General features: G+C 36.1%; 1 protein-coding gene across 5 annotated transcripts; it reads left to right on the forward strand.

Annotated features, from left to right (window-relative positions):
* Positions 1-858: 858 nt before the first annotated feature.
* LOC131162049 (arginine--tRNA ligase, chloroplastic/mitochondrial-like) lies at positions 859-14,244 on the forward strand. 5 transcript variants are annotated; one of them, XM_058118159.1, is made up of 18 exons: positions 859-1,134; positions 1,843-1,919; positions 2,077-2,213; positions 2,478-2,553; positions 2,660-2,761; positions 2,850-3,065; positions 3,854-3,934; positions 4,858-4,941; positions 5,167-5,271; positions 5,863-6,041; positions 10,069-10,153; positions 10,304-10,490; positions 10,757-10,826; positions 11,371-11,440; positions 12,434-12,523; positions 13,302-13,370; positions 13,485-13,583; positions 13,948-14,244. In XM_058118159.1, the coding sequence occupies exons 1-18, from the start codon at positions 1,014-1,016 to the stop codon at positions 14,056-14,058; spliced, it is 1,959 nt and encodes a 652-aa protein (XP_057974142.1). In that variant the 5' UTR covers positions 859-1,013; the 3' UTR covers positions 14,059-14,244. The 5 variants fall into 5 exon arrangements, with proteins under 5 accessions (XP_057974142.1, XP_057974144.1, XP_057974143.1 ...); XM_058118161.1 differs by having other exon boundaries at positions 1,001-1,134; positions 1,804-1,919; XM_058118160.1 differs by having other exon boundaries at positions 1,003-1,134; positions 1,785-1,919.
* The last annotated feature ends 1,114 nt before the right edge of the window (positions 14,245-15,358 follow it).

Genomic DNA, 15,358 nt, shown 5'->3' on the forward strand with positions numbered 1-15,358 from the left:
CAGAAATAAAATCGTCCATTAAGGCGATATAAATATATAAAGATATATCAACTGGTTAGAATCTCGTGCTAATAACGTGTAATAAAATGATGCAGAAATTAATAATAAAATAAATAAAGACGAGCAGAAAAATGAATGGAGACGAGATCGAATTTTACGTGGTTCGGATATACCTACTACACGGGCGGATGCGATCAAAATTTTACTATCACGGGAGAAATTATAATATGATATGGAACTGACCTTATACAAGATATTTCTATCTTTTCCTTATCTCTCCTCTTCTTTCCCTATACCATACTTACTTCAAGCATGCAAGTGAGTATTCAAGCATACAATATTTATATAAGCATGCAAGATATATCTTCCAAATGTGAGGGGTAGAGTGCCCTTTTATAAGGTAATATGGATACCAATGCATTTATTAAAGTGGAAATCAAAGGGGTGTAAGATGGAGTGACATCCACAATTACCATAACCTATTTTTCATAATACTTTAAATTATTTTTCAAAATGTACTTAAATAGTTTTAAAATAAGTGGCTCTAGAAAGATATTTTTTGTAATAAATATTTGTTGTAATGCTAGCAGAACACTTTTTTTTTTCCCTGTAAAAATGCTGATAATAGTGATAAGTTTTATAAATACTTTTTTTTTTCATATTAATTTCCCCTTTGTCTTGATATTGTAAGAAGGTGTGTAAAAATTGAACAAACAGGTTAAAATGAGAATTTGACTTGAATTAAGTTAAATTTTGATGCACAGCTAAAATCAAAATAAAATTTAACAGGCTGACCATTTAAAAATCAGAATCGGCAATTTATTCATACTTAAATCCAATCAGAATGGATGATGTGTCAACCCTTCATTGGCAGCAGCTGTGAGAGTAGGGAAAGCAGAATGCCCTACGGGCTACGGAGGGAAGGAGCTTCAGAGAAACAGGAACGCCTGGAAGAAGGGCTTTTAGCTTAGGGGGAGAGAATATATTATATATACAAATTTCAAGAAGAAGTAATGCAATTGCAAGCGGCGGCAGTAGCATTTGGCCTCTTGTTTCCGCCGGCGTCTCCTCCTCCGATTCTCTCCTTCAATCGCCTCTCCCACCTCCACTCCTTTCATTCTCTCACCTCCCCTGGTAAGTTCTCACTCAACTCCTTCGGTCCCTCTCTCTTCCCCGAGCAATTGCTATTTCAAGCTTGAATCCATGGCTTTTGTTTTATTGCTTTTATTTTTTAGATGGCGTGTTTGCTTTGTTTTGCTATGGCGCATGTAGCGAGCAGTGAATTGAAGGTTGAACATATGAATTTCAGTTTTTTTTTTTCTTAAAAATAAATACCTAATGTATCATTCAGATGTCTAATCTTAATCTTTGAGCCGGATGGGCTTAGGAGTTTAGATTAGTATCTCACAGGAAAGCCACAAGGTTGTTTGCATTTTGAGTATTTTGTTAAAGCTTGATATACATTGTTGCCCAAGCTTTTAGGTAAAGTGGTGATCTAACATGATATTGGTTACCAGGACGTCCTGAGTTCTAGTTTTGTTGCCCGAAATTTAAAAAAAAAATATTGCATTCCATATTATGCATGCTATTTATCATATATTTATCTCTAATGTGCTGTCGGGCTGCACGGAGAGTGTTAAAACTTAATATAGATTGTTGGCCCACAACCTAACAGCTTCAGATTTTAGGTAAAGTGGTGATCTAACATATTTATTTATTTGTTCATTCATTCATTTTATTGACATATTTTGATTTTTTATTTTTCATTTCATTTTACTTGGAAGCATGTAATTTTGGTAGCAGTTCCTTGTAATTTCATGCTGGCTTCGTGAAACTAGACAGACTTATTGAGGGCGACATCTAGGCAATTTATTTTGGCATCAACCAAGACCCAGTCTATGTCGACCATGGCGGCTACTGTAAGTTCATTCATTTCCAGCAGAAGAAGTAGATTATTGGCAAAAATGTGTAATGTGCATGCGCAGACACACACCAGTGTAGACAAGGAGAGATACTTGCTCTTTTTCACACATTGGGTTGTTTCTAAAGTTCAATATTGAATATTGTGGAATGCAGGATGAAGAGAATTTGGGAAGTCTCAAGCAACAATTGTCGAAATTATTTGAAGCCTCACTTAGGGTCACTGTCCCTGCTGAAGTAGATGTAGATCCTCTTGTTGCTGCTTGCACTGCAAAGTTTGGCGACTACCAATGGTACTGCTTTTTTGCTTCCCTTTCTCTCAACCACACCCCCCCCCCCCCCCCCCCCCCCCAAAAAAAAGAATATAAAATTTTATAGAAGAGTCTGTTTAGTTGGATACAAGAGCATAAAGAATGTTTATTGAAGCTTCAGCTTTGTGTTTATATTATTAGAAAGGCATCATATTTAGTTTCTACAACTGGCTCTGGTGTCAATTTTGGATCATCATTTTATGTGCATTATGTTTCAAGGACTGAGTATGATTTTCTTGGGCCCAGTAATAATGCCATGAGCTTGTGGGCTAGAATAAAAGGCAAGGGTACTGAATTCAGGGGTCCTCCTGCCGTTGGACAGGTATTTGAACTTGCATCTCTAGTGTCTGAATTCATCATGGATGTTTGTGATTTGGAAATGAAGATCAATACCCATAAACAATTAATGATGTTTTTCTCTTTTCCAGGCGATAATGAAAAACCTTCCTCCATCTGAAATGATAGAATCATGCTCCGTGGCTGGACCTGGATTTGTTAATGTTGTACTGTCAAAGAGATGGATAGCCAAGGTGTTCACAATTTTTAACTCTTGTATATGGCTGAAAGTCATCAACATGATTCTTTCTTGTAATATAATGTTAATTCTGAATGCTGCAGAGCATCCAAAAAATGCTAACAGATGGCGTTGGACTGTGGGCACCAAGGCTTCGAATCAAAAGGGCGCTGGTTGACTTTTCATCGCCTAACATAGCGAAGCAAATGCATGTTGGTCATTTGAGATCTACCATTATTGGAGATACTTTGTCCCGTATGCTTGAGTTTTCAAATGTTGTTGTTCTTCGGAGAAACCATGTGGGTGATTGGGGTACACAGGTAGACATGATTTCTAAATAAGTCATACTATGTGGAAACTGTTAAGTGTTCATATTTAATAAGATTTCAGTTTAGGTTAGTTTAATCTTATTTTTTCTCTGTCACTCGTTGTGTGTAAACTTTAGTACCACTAATTCATTACTTATCTGGGAGTTAAAAAATGATTTCCTGTTAGAAGTGTTCTCCCCATATTCTTGCTTTGTAATACAATATGCTTGATGTTAATTATGTGTAATAGATATTTCTAATTGGATAATGAAGCTTTTGCTTGCTGATTGTTATCTTTCTGTACTGCCACCTGGGAGATATTAAAAAAAATAATTCTTTTGAAATTTAGTTTTGTGTCTAGTTTATCAAAGATGTATATTTTCAGTCATGGTATATCATGTTTGTTACTTATTTGGAGGTCAAGTGGTTTCCTGTTGGACATAAGTCAGGTGTCCTGTCAACCCCCCCCCCCCAAAAAAAAAAGAAACTCCTGTTTTTCTTTTTGGTAAATTCCCTTTCTCCTTTGTAATGTGATAAACCTGAACTCTGTGCTTCTCATTGTGACCCTGTTGAAAGCCCTCTTTCTGCTTTGGTGAATGCAGTGGATGTTTCATATTAGTTTTTTAATAAGTGAATGTTTCAAATTAAGATCATCAAACAGATTCTTATGTTTCTCTCTCACAGAATGCAAGTTTGTCTCTCTTGTGGAAGCAACTGTTTAATGTCCGATACATGATATGTGCTGCTCCTTTTAATGCCTTATCTATCTATATTAAAGAGTTCGCATGTATGTTTTGCAGTTTGGTATGTTGATTGAGTTCCTGTTTGAAAAATTTCCAAATTGGGAACATGCAACTGAAAAAGCTATTGGAGATCTAGAAGTAAGTATCACTTTTAAAATTGTTTGAGTTCTGATTTCGTTTTCTAATTAGTCAAATTATGTGGATTATGGAACTTAATAAGTCCACCGATTTTTTAAAAACTTTATATAACTTTTCTTCTGCACTTTGCCAATAAAGTAGGGGATCAATCAAGTCACGAGTGATTTGTGTTCTGTTTGTTTATCATTCTTGTTGTGCCAACTTGTGACATTTGTGCTCTTTACATGTGACAATGATGGAGATCTCTCCAATTAATGAGGTGTAGTTGTATCACATTTCAATTGCAACAACTTCTTGATATCTAATTGAGCAACAATGTATTTTCTCATGTTCAAATAGTCATCAATATGAGGTTGGCTTTGTTAATAGGCACGTAGACGTTCTATTCTTTCATTGGTTACCTATTATGATAGATTGAATTAATTTATGTATACTATGAAGTTGGCATTCATATCATGTTTTGTTATTAGTCTTATGACATAAATCAGTAGCAGGGAGATTGTGAGATTGGAATTATGCATTGACTTTTAGTCTGTCATTTTTTTTTTTATTTACTTTGAAATCTGTGGTGAATTTTTCGAATGGGAATTTAGAATTTCCTTGACCTTTATTTCTCCAAAAAGTTGAGGTGATGTCATTGATGGAGCTGTGGCCTTGCAGCCACAGCAGTTTAAGGAGCTCACGGGGCAGCTGCATAAACTGTGTAAGCGAAAAAAGGCTCTGGTCGCTGCAGTCTTGATCTGTGTCTTTATTGTCATTCTTATCTACTATGTGTTCGTGTGGTGTTATTTACTAGGAACTTAGGTGCCCCCAGTTTTTTTGTTCTTTGGGCATGTGGAAAAATTGGGAATGTTTTTGTCTAAATAATGACTGTCATCTAACACCTATGGGAGTTAAGGTTTGGTGGTTGTTTTTATTGCTAGGCATTCTATAAGGAGTCAAAAAAAAGATTTGATGACGATCCTGCTTTTAAAGAAAGGGCGCAACAGGCAGTGGTCAGCCTCCAGGTGCATTACACATTCTTACACCTAAGGACTTGTGAGATGTATTTTTCGATTCTTGCTTATTATACATTTCAAATTCTTCTATTCATCAAAGATCTCAAGAAGCCATTAATTATGAATTCTATTCTATCTTTTTTAAAGAGAGAAAATAATTTCCTTTTATTGAATGTTCTTGATGTCTTATTAACTTCCTCTTCGTAATTTTGATATTGTTCATTTATATTGCAGGGTGGGAAGCCCAAGTATCGTAAGGCATGGGCACAGATCTGTGAAATCAGTCGCCAGGAATATGAAAAAGTCTATCAGCGCCTTGGAATCAAATTAGAGGAAAAGGTATTACATTTTTTACTCATATAATGATTTTATTGGGTCCAACCTGCAAAACATCTCATGGAAAAATCTGTTTTGTACTCCTTTGTTGTGTTCTTGTGTGTGTATTTACATGTTGTAGAAACATTATATCAGTTGCCAGGAATATGGGAAAAAAGGCTATTTGTGTCTTGGTGTTAAATTAGAGGAAAAGGTACTACTCGTATTTTTCCCCTTGTAATGATTTTGTTAGGTCCAACCTGCAAAACATTTCATTGGAAAAAGCTGGTTTGCACTCCTTTGTACAATGTGTTTCTGAGTGTAACTTTGCATATTGTAGAACCTTTAAAATAAATGAAAATCTAATTCTGGTTTCCCCTGCATAGTGCATGCTAAAAGTCTGCTTATAATCCTCATATTCATGGATAATAATTGGAATCTCGAAATACCTCTGCACAACTTGTAATTGCTAATATGGGTTGGAATAGATTCTCAATTGAACTATTTGAATGTTAGTTATGGTAAACCATAAATTTTCCTTTAAAAATCCATATCAATAATTCCAGCTCTAAGAAACTAAGGTGCACACAAAATTATACTTTTCTTTCCTCTCAGGGTGAAAGCTTTTACAACCCTTATATTCCAGGGGTTTTAGAGGCTCTAAGTAAGCAGGGTTTGGTTGAAGAAAGTGAGGGTGCTCGTGTGATCTTCATTGAAGGGAAAAACATTCCTCTTATTGTTGTAAAGAAAGATGGAGGTTATAATTATGCTTCAACTGATCTTGCAGCTCTTTGGTAAGTTTCTGTAACCTTTTTATCAAACTTTTAATGTTCATTCATTCTCATTTGTGACTTTTATCCCTGTTTTGTGTACTTTTGTAACCTATAGGGTAAATTAAGTCTGCCCATTTAGGTTCAATCATTATTACACTCCACTTCACCCTTTTGATGATGTGACATTCTCTTCCTCATGTTTTAGGGTAGAAAATTTGTATGGAATCAATGATTTAATTCGCAAAAGTCATTTTTGGATATTTAAATATTGTTGAGTTGCACAACTAAAATCTGTTTTCTGTTTTTGCAAAAATTGACAACACAAACAGAAAACTAGCAGCACAGACAGACTTGTTGACACAACCTGCCTCTTCACAACAACAATAATGGAAAAAGTAAAATAAAATGTGTTTATAATATCTTTATGTACGTACTCTAAGAAGGCATATTAAGGCAGCCACCATAGGCTTTAGAGAGTGGACATATAAGGGTGAAGAGTTGCCATTGCCCTTTAGAACGAAGGAGGCTCTACCCAAGAGGAAGCGGCTATATGAGCAGGTGGATCCACCTAGGTCGCCCATGGAAGGCACACACAGGGTTGCCAAGGACAGAAAGGGTTTGCATTGGAGAAAGAAATTGCATAATCTCAATTACTAAACTGGTTTGGATCCTAATCCATCTGAAGTGTCTGGACTCTGGAAGGAAAGGGGTTACTAAAAGAAAGCCATGAATGGTCAAATCCACAATAAGTGCATGCATTAAAGGGATCCTCTTATAATAAGAAGTGATTTGAATTTGCACTAATTTAGGCCAATTGTCAATTAGCAAGATTATTTAAGGATGCTTTTCTTAGAGTTAACTTGGAATGGGTATAAATAGTCTCGATCTTAATCATGTAAGGACATCTCTTAAAACATTCATACAATGTTCCAAATAACTATCACTTTGGCCCCTATGCCATTTTATCTCTCATTCTTGTTCTAATAGCGTTTATTTCCCATCTTTATTTTTTTTCCTCTCTCCCTATCCTTATCTCTTCTAATTCACTTATGGTAACCTCCCTCCTTTTCTTCCCCTTTCTACAATTTTTTTTTTCCCTACGATTCTCTATCTCTTTGCCTTTACCTAGTAAGATCCCTTTACTTTGTATAGGGTACTTTGCACCTCCCCCACTTGGGGGGGAGGGGGGAGGAGGCATAGTATCCCAATTTGCCATTTACCCATCTCAATCAAGTGTTTGGGCATGCATTTTGACCGAACATCTTTCTGGCATGCCTAGTGAGATCCAATTCATTGTCTTCCCATCTTAATCTCCTACTATTTTCTACAATTTCTATGATTCTCTACCTTTAACCCTATTCCAGAGGGTACCATTGTGAAATAGGGCATCTATCCTGACACCTTTGGTGGGGGGCTGGCTTAACGAGTCAATTATCACTCAATTTACCATCTTCATAACTAATCACCCACGTCCAAATCATCAAAAGGGTGCTTGCACACACATTTCTTTCAAGCATCCTTTTTGGCACGCCTGGTGGAACCAAACTCATCATCTCCCCTTCTTAATCTCTTCTATTTAAAAGGTGCTTAATTTTTGTTAAATGGAATGATACCAAACAGTCCCTTAGTTTCTTAATGGATATTTTCTAGAAGAATCACTCTAATACCTAAGGTGTATTTAGTTGTGGTCCGTCCCTTCCCTGGATCCCGCATACGCGTGAGCTTTGTGCACCGGACTGCCCTTTTTTTAATTTTCTAAATGGTTACAAAACCTCACCTTGTTTTCTAGTTTCTCAATGTTTATATGTAGAGCTTAGAAAACAACGAAAAGATGGTTTTTGACTTTTCTATACAAATGCTGACACAAGAAAAAAAGAAAACTAGGTGGGTGGAAATGGAAAGTGAAAACTAATTTCGACAACTAAACAGATCCCTAACATCTATACCAAAAACCCATTGAAAATAAAATCTGAAAAATGAGCTTTTGATCATAAATTTTTATTTTTTTGGGAGCCCTTTGAGCCTAGGCTATACAATGGGAGGTAGCCCATCTTCCATCCCATACCCCGTCCCACCCCATCCTAAGGTTCAACTAGATACCTCTAACATGGAAGTCCCCAAAATCTAATGGGATGTCCTATGGGGGACAACTTCTGATAGTGCTTCACTTAATATTTATGAATGAAACAATAAACCATGTCAAAAAGAAGTGAAGTGATCTGTAGAGTTAACAACTTAGTATAATTTGTAGGGGGTGCGAAGAGGTTTTTGTGTAAGAAAAGCTTGCATTGTTGTTAATTCAGATTCAATCTGAGTCGAAACCTAATTTTTTAAATCATGTAATGAAGCAAATCATAGATATTGCATAAATTCTAAAAATTTGTTGTACTATACATTTGTCTGTATACGTAAAAAAAAAATTAAAAAAGATATATTGATGAAAATTGAATGATCATGTGTCATAGTGAAAAGTATTCTATTTCTTATAAAGTTGGAAAAGTAGAGTATATCACCTTCAAAATGACAAAATGTTAAAAAATCTTCGTATCTAAACACTTCTAGCTTCCAATTGGACAAATGGAGACTTACTGGATTTTCAAATTTTGTAGAAAAGTTTAGGAAACCTAAGTTTTTAAAACAAATACAGATTAATGCCGAAGGATTTTGTTTATTTTATTCGAGAGGCCCTTGGAAAATGTTTTAAGGCCTTTGCATCACATGGTGAATTTCTGGATTTAAATAGTTGGGTTTTCTTGGGAACCGATGGGTAGTTGGATCTAGGTCAGACTTGCAAATCATATGATTTGGATTGAGAATCATAAGACTCATGGTCAATTCTCCCTCACTTTGATTCACCTACTAGATATGCTAGTGAATCAAATTATGTGTCGAATCATGAATCGTACAATTTTGACAACTAGCTCACAGAATTATAGTGAAATTGAGTGACTAGAATAATTAAATTGAGATAAATATTTGTAACATTATTGGCTAAAGTGAACCATGAAATGGAGGGTCAAGATCCCTGTTGATTGTGATTGTGACTTGCTATATGTGAGTGTGTGTGACTACTTGCTAGTATGGGGAAGAAAATGAGAGACTGTCTGAATAAAAGTTATTGAGGGTGATTCTCTCTTCCTGTTAATTAGACAGTTATACATAGAGCTCAGAAATACCATTGTTTCTAAATAAAGGGCAGCCTGGTGCACAAAGCTCCCGCGCTGGGGAGGGGGCAGACGACAATGGGTTTATAGTACACAGCCTTACCTTGCATTTTTGCAAGAGGCTGTTTTCATGCCTCGAACCTGTGACTTTCAGGTTAGACAGCGACAACTTTACCGTTGCGCCTAGGTTCCCGTTCAAAACTTGATAGTAGAGCATGAGACTTAACAGAATTTTAACTTTTAGAGGATGTCCTGGATTATTTATAAAGGTGGAAAGGACTCATACAGCTGGCCATTCCTGGGACTTACCTTTGTTTTTCCTATTCTTTGAGTGACTTTAGTACTTTATGGCTTTGAAATGGCTATGCTGAAATATTTTGAAGAAGTGTTGAGTTCAGCTGGAAGCTGTATTGTTGCCATGCTTTCCCTCTATTTCCCGTTGCTTCTTATTTATTTTTAAGTCAGAATATTGAAAAAAATTGCCATCAACCAGATTATTTGGCGCTTAGAGTTAAATGGGCTGATAGGGGGTCATGTTTTGCCATTTCTTGCTTATCTGTTTGAGCAGTGTATTTCTAAATTTCTATATTTTAATCATACTCCAGTTACTGGTATATCAATACATTAGGATGGATTGATGTTTCTAGAAATTATGTTTTTGCTGTTGAGATGTGTATTTCTGTTGTAAAATTGACAAGTTAATCAATTTTTATTCTTTTTATGAGGACATTTACTCTTGCCAGCATTTTCATTCTGGATTATACAATTGTTGCTTGCTCTTTTAATAATTTTTGTACCCTTGCATCCATCCCTCGTCTCCCTTTCTGTCTGCATGGGACTGGGAACAAGCTTATTCTTTTGATGGCGCTGCTTGCAATATTCAGGTATCGCCTTAACGAAGAAAAAGCTGAGTGGATAATATATGTTGCTGATGTTGGACAGCAGCAACACTTTGAAATGGTGTTCAGTGTATGTATTTAATTCCATATCTTATTACACGGAGCATTGTACATTGCATGGTGTTTGAAGCTTTCTTTTCCCCTTATTATTTGTGGTATTCTAGTTTTTTATTACACGGGGTGCCATTTGTGTTAAAAGCCTCTCTCTCTCATGTTTCAGGCTGCAAAATGCGCGGGTTGGCTTCCAAATGATGATAATGAGTTCCCTAAAACTAACCATGTGGGCTTTGGTCTTGTTCTTGGAGAAGATGGCAAGCGCTTTCGTACTCGCAGTACTGAAGTGGTTCGATTAGTTGATTTACTGGATGAAGCAAAAAGTCGGTGTAAAGCAGCACTTGTTGAACGTGGTATAACATTGAATGATATATTTTTCTGTTGCTTCGTTTGATGTGGCTTACTTGCAGTCATATTTGTAAAGGAATTTATTTTACTTCATTTTATAAGGTTATGGTGGTTCATCCATCTATTCTCATCTTTTTTTAATAAGACTGTAACCACCTATTAGCTTTTCTTTATTGTTTTCTTTTATGCATTTATCTATGTGTGTACGTGTGAGGAACTACATGCTGAACGTTAAAATTCTGAACTTTTTACTTCTTTGATTCTTGATCAGGCAAGGGTGAAGAATGGACCGAGGAGGAGCTTGAAAAAACTGCTGAGGCAATTGGTTATGGGGCTGTTAAGTAAGCTGCCTGTTATTATAGTTTTTGTTGATGTTATAATTGGTTATGAGGCAATTGTTTACAGGGTTTTGAATGATGACAATGATGTAATGCACAGTTTTCTTGTTTGCTTAGCCACATGATACATGTATTTGAGCCTGTCATTCTGCTGTCTTCTGAACCTCAGGTGGACCTTACCTATTCTGCATTTGCTTTAATATTATAGTAATTAGCAACTACAATGGGTGGTTCCGGTTAGGTTCTTTCTTGAATCATTACGAGGAGCAGCGTATGTCATCTGGCTGTTTAAGTGTTGTGGGTTACAGAATTATGATGCTTGAAGCATCAGCGGGAAACATGTTGAAAAAAAAAACTTCGAAGCTGGTTCTTTGTGGAATTTGCACCTATTCTAATTAACCCACATATAAAATTATTTTAGCTGACATGGTGGGTAGATCCCATGTTGCAGCAAAGACAGTATACTAAATGTAAAGATTTGATTTTGTTTTTGGGGTGCTTTTCAGGAGAAGAAAAGAACATGATATCTGTTATTTTGTCTTGGCAGGTATGCTGACTTGAAGAACAACAGATTGACTAATTACACATTTAATTTCGATCAGATGCTTAATGACAAGGTGTGTAGCCATCTGCTGTTTGTTAATCCTGAAGCTCAGTCAATGAGGAGCAACATATTAATTTTAGAGGAAGTTATTATATTCTCTGCACTTATTTTTTATTTCATGATTATTTTTTATCTTCCTGAATATGGTTGTTAAAATCATAGTCCAGGTCATTGGATCATTCAACCCAATGACCCTACTTTTCCTGAAACAATTGAGATCTTATATGGGATTGCAAATTTGTAGGCTTGCAGTAGGATCATCATAGGATTGGTGGGATCAACGTGATCTTAGGACTATACACAAAATTTATATATTTGACTCTTTTCTAAATTGCTTGAGTCGTAGATTTGATGTCACCATGTATAACTTGTATAAGAACGGGACAAACTTAGAAAGTCATTTCATTTATTTAATGAGTGTTTACAAAATTATGAACTCTTAAATATATTTTTAGTTCATTGCTGTTTAATAAGTGGTTTGTTAAAGTCAGGGTTGAGGATGAAGACTGAAATTAATATACTGATGCATTTAATGGTAATTATATTTAATGCTGGGATTCACGAAGATGTTGATGATGACCTCAATGATTTTGGTGAAGCAAATTGTGTTTTAGATGATGAGATTAATTGTGAGGAGCTAGCTTCATAGTTTGGCTTTTGTTGTTTGTTTGCTGAAACTTTTTTACGATTTTAGGTGTTATATAGTTGTTTAACTAAGTAAAAAATGCAACAATTTGAACCTTGATATCTTTGTTTTTGAGGGGTTTTTTGTTTGAGTTGCTTTAGTTGTATTTTCTTAGTTTTTAACACCTACTAACCAAGTTTCTAGGTTTATATTATTGAGAATTTGAGATGTAACATATAAATGCCTTTTTGATATTTATCATGTATGCTTGGTGGAATCTTCTAATCCTGCTAAACGCCCTATCCCACACAATGTTTTTATTACTATTACCACCACAGTTGCCAGAATTACGTCTTACTCGTTTAACCTCTTTGTGAGCAGGGAAATACTGCTGTTTATTTGCTGTATGCACATGCTCGGATCTGTTCAATAATCAGGAAATCTGGTAAAAACATAGAGGAACTGAAAAAAGTAAGTATTCTTCCCTTTGGAAATAGTAAGCACTGAAACCATTGCATTGCATTTGAATACTTTTTATATGTATACATTTTAGTTTTTAAAAAACCTTGACCCATGAAGGGGAGCTTAGGTGCAACGGTAAGGTTGTTGCCGTGTGACCTGGAGGTTACAGGTTTGAGGCGTGGAAACAGCGTCTTGCAAAAATACAAGGTACAATTGCGTACAATAGACCCATTGTGGTCTGCCCCTTCCCCAGACCCCACATATGCCGGAGCTGTGCATTGGGCAGGCCCTGTTTGTAAACCTTGACCCATGTTGAAACTGATGGAATTCATTGACTTGATCTGTTATGAGCTATGCAGTTATTGTGATCCTATATATCTAGATGATCAGATTTCTCTGTACTTGTTTGCGAGAAAATGTTCTTGATTTTTGTTTTAATATCATTGCGCTCGTCATATTCCAACTTTTGCTGCCTCCCTTGCATATTTTAAGTGAGAAATGTGTCTTGTTGTCAGTCTTGCTGCCTGTGCTTAATGAGCCATCATTGTCCATTAATAAGTTGTGCATTGTATTCAAATTTAGATTGAAAGCAGTAAAAATTGTGGTGCAAAATATGATTTCCTATTTGACATGGTGTTTGAGCACCAAAAGAGAGGAACAATAGGAGACTTCTGTTCTATCATTAGCCAATCTGGGTTTTGATCATTCTTAATTATTCCTATATAAAACCCTTTATATTGTGGAGGATTTTAAATTATTAGTTCTTATATCTATTTGTTTGGGACAGACGGGAGGGATAGCATTGGACCACCTAGATGAGCGCGTGTTGGGGTTGCATTTGCTCCAGTTTGCCGAAGTAAGATATGCAATTGATAAGAATCCATTTGCTTCTGGGCTGTGTCCTAGCTTTCATGTTAGGTTACACTTGTTTCTAGTTGCGCTGCATGTTAATATGTTTGCCCTTCTACAGATTGTTGAGGAAGCTTGCACCAATCTCTTGCCAAATATGTTATGTGAATACCTATACAATTTGTCTGAAAACTTCACAAAATTTTATTCCAACTGTCAGGTATTATTTCTCCGCCTATCAATCTCTCTTGCCTTAAGCCTCATGATGATTGGATACAAATATTGATCTCGTATGCCATGAGGAATTTGAGTAGCTAATCTTTTTGTCAGTATCTATTTAAATCACCCTGGCAAAAGGTTGCTTGAGCATGTGTTTAAATTATTATTTGTGAAACAGAAAAATATTACAGAATTTGCCTTGAAATTTTTCTTTTTTCCCCTTTTCCCTGATTCTATTCATCTAATTTTTTCAAGTTATAATTCAACTTGTGAGATGTAATTGGAAAAGATGGCAGTTTTTATGGGGCCCTAATCACAACAGAGCATTCTGAACCACCAATATGCTGTTTTGAAACGTGGTGCAGGTTGTTGGGTCAGCAGAGGAAACAAGTAGGCTTCTGCTCTGTGAAGCGACAGCCGTGGTTATGAGAAAATGTTTCTACCTTCTTGGAATTGTACCTGTCTACAAAATATAACACTGTACAACATTATTTTTTATTTACACCGATCCTTAAAAGAATTTTATAGCGTTTTTTTTTTTTTTTTTAATTTAATACTTTGTTTCAGCTTGTTGGATATATTGTATGTATGCTACATTCCCAATATTTGCGTTTTGGGTGGAAAATTTTGGGTTACGCAAATCCAAAATCAGTTCAGATAAACATTTTGTTTGTGTTTGGTATTGTGCCTAGAAGAGTTATAATTTGGATGGAACTGGTTTTTTTTTTTTTTTTTGGAGGACGTGTAAGGCAATTTTGAAGGTAAAAAGTGGTTGATATTTTGGGCTTTGCCTAACTAATTGCTTCTGTTACTAATCATGTGAAAAATTGGCATGGTTTCATTCTCTTTCCTCTATGAATGCGAGTTTGGATGGCAAATAAAAAATTGGAAAAATACTTTTTTTTGAGGAACTTGCCAATTAGAATGAATTGTTGATTCTCTTGCTGTAAAATTTATTAACCAGATACTGCGGTCGCATTTGCCAACCTTTACCCTAGCTTGGTTTGGAGAATGAAAAAACATAGGAATGGAATGAGAATGTGAAGGGAATCAAGAGGCTAGAATGAAATTAACATAAAAATTCCATCACTGCTTTTGGATGCTCAGAATAAAGATGGGGATGGAATAAAGAATAAAGATGGGTAAGGTTATTTGGAAGCAACATTGCTGAAGATGTTGTCGTTGTTTTGGTTACTCACCGGAAAAAAATGGAGGTCATTCGACGACGCCGGTGCAAGAAGGCATACGGTGGGTAGGGCTCATAGCGGCGGTGACAACTCACGGTAGCAGCGAGCGGTGGCTAGGGATCACGGTGGTGCCGAAGGCTTACGGCAGCAGCGAAGGTAGACATGGATTTGCTACAGCGGCGACGGTGATTCGACGACGGCGGTGGAGAAGGCTTACTGTCGCTAGGGCTTACAACGGCGGCGACGGTGATTGCGATGGCGAACAATAGTAACGAATGGTGGCTAGGGATCACGATCAGTAGAGTTCCTGGAAAGCAAAGAGCAGGAGACTGTATTTTGGAAAATGTTCTCGCACTATTCTCATTTGATTAACCAGTGTATAAATACAGTAAAAAGAGAATATTGTGTAACTGAAACAATTTGTTACAGGAAGAATATGTGAAACATAAAGAGGAATAATACAATAAACAATCATAACTAATTACATGTTGATTCTTGCACACCAAGTCTTTGTGAAAAGATCTCCTCGTGTGCAGTGGGTTGTATAGTTTAGTATGTCCCTTCGAGTCCAATGGTGTATCAACAATAT

Source organism: Malania oleifera, chromosome 8 (assembly GCF_029873635.1).
Source record: "Malania oleifera isolate guangnan ecotype guangnan chromosome 8, ASM2987363v1, whole genome shotgun sequence".
In the NCBI taxonomy this organism is placed as follows: domain Eukaryota; kingdom Viridiplantae; phylum Streptophyta; class Magnoliopsida; order Santalales; family Ximeniaceae; genus Malania; species Malania oleifera.

Bases quoted from the DNA above. Each gene is read 5' to 3' on its own strand.
- LOC131162049 (XM_058118159.1), top strand. From the start codon at position 1,014: ATGCAATTGCAAGCGGCGGCAGTAGCATTTGGCCTCTTGTTTCCGCCG. The intron at 4,942-5,166 runs GTGCATTACACA...TTTATATTGCAG, and splicing joins AGGCAGTGGTCAGCCTCCAG to GGTGGGAAGCCCAAGTATCG. The intron at 10,154-10,303 runs GTATGTATTTAA...CTCATGTTTCAG, and splicing joins ACTTTGAAATGGTGTTCAGT to GCTGCAAAATGCGCGGGTTG.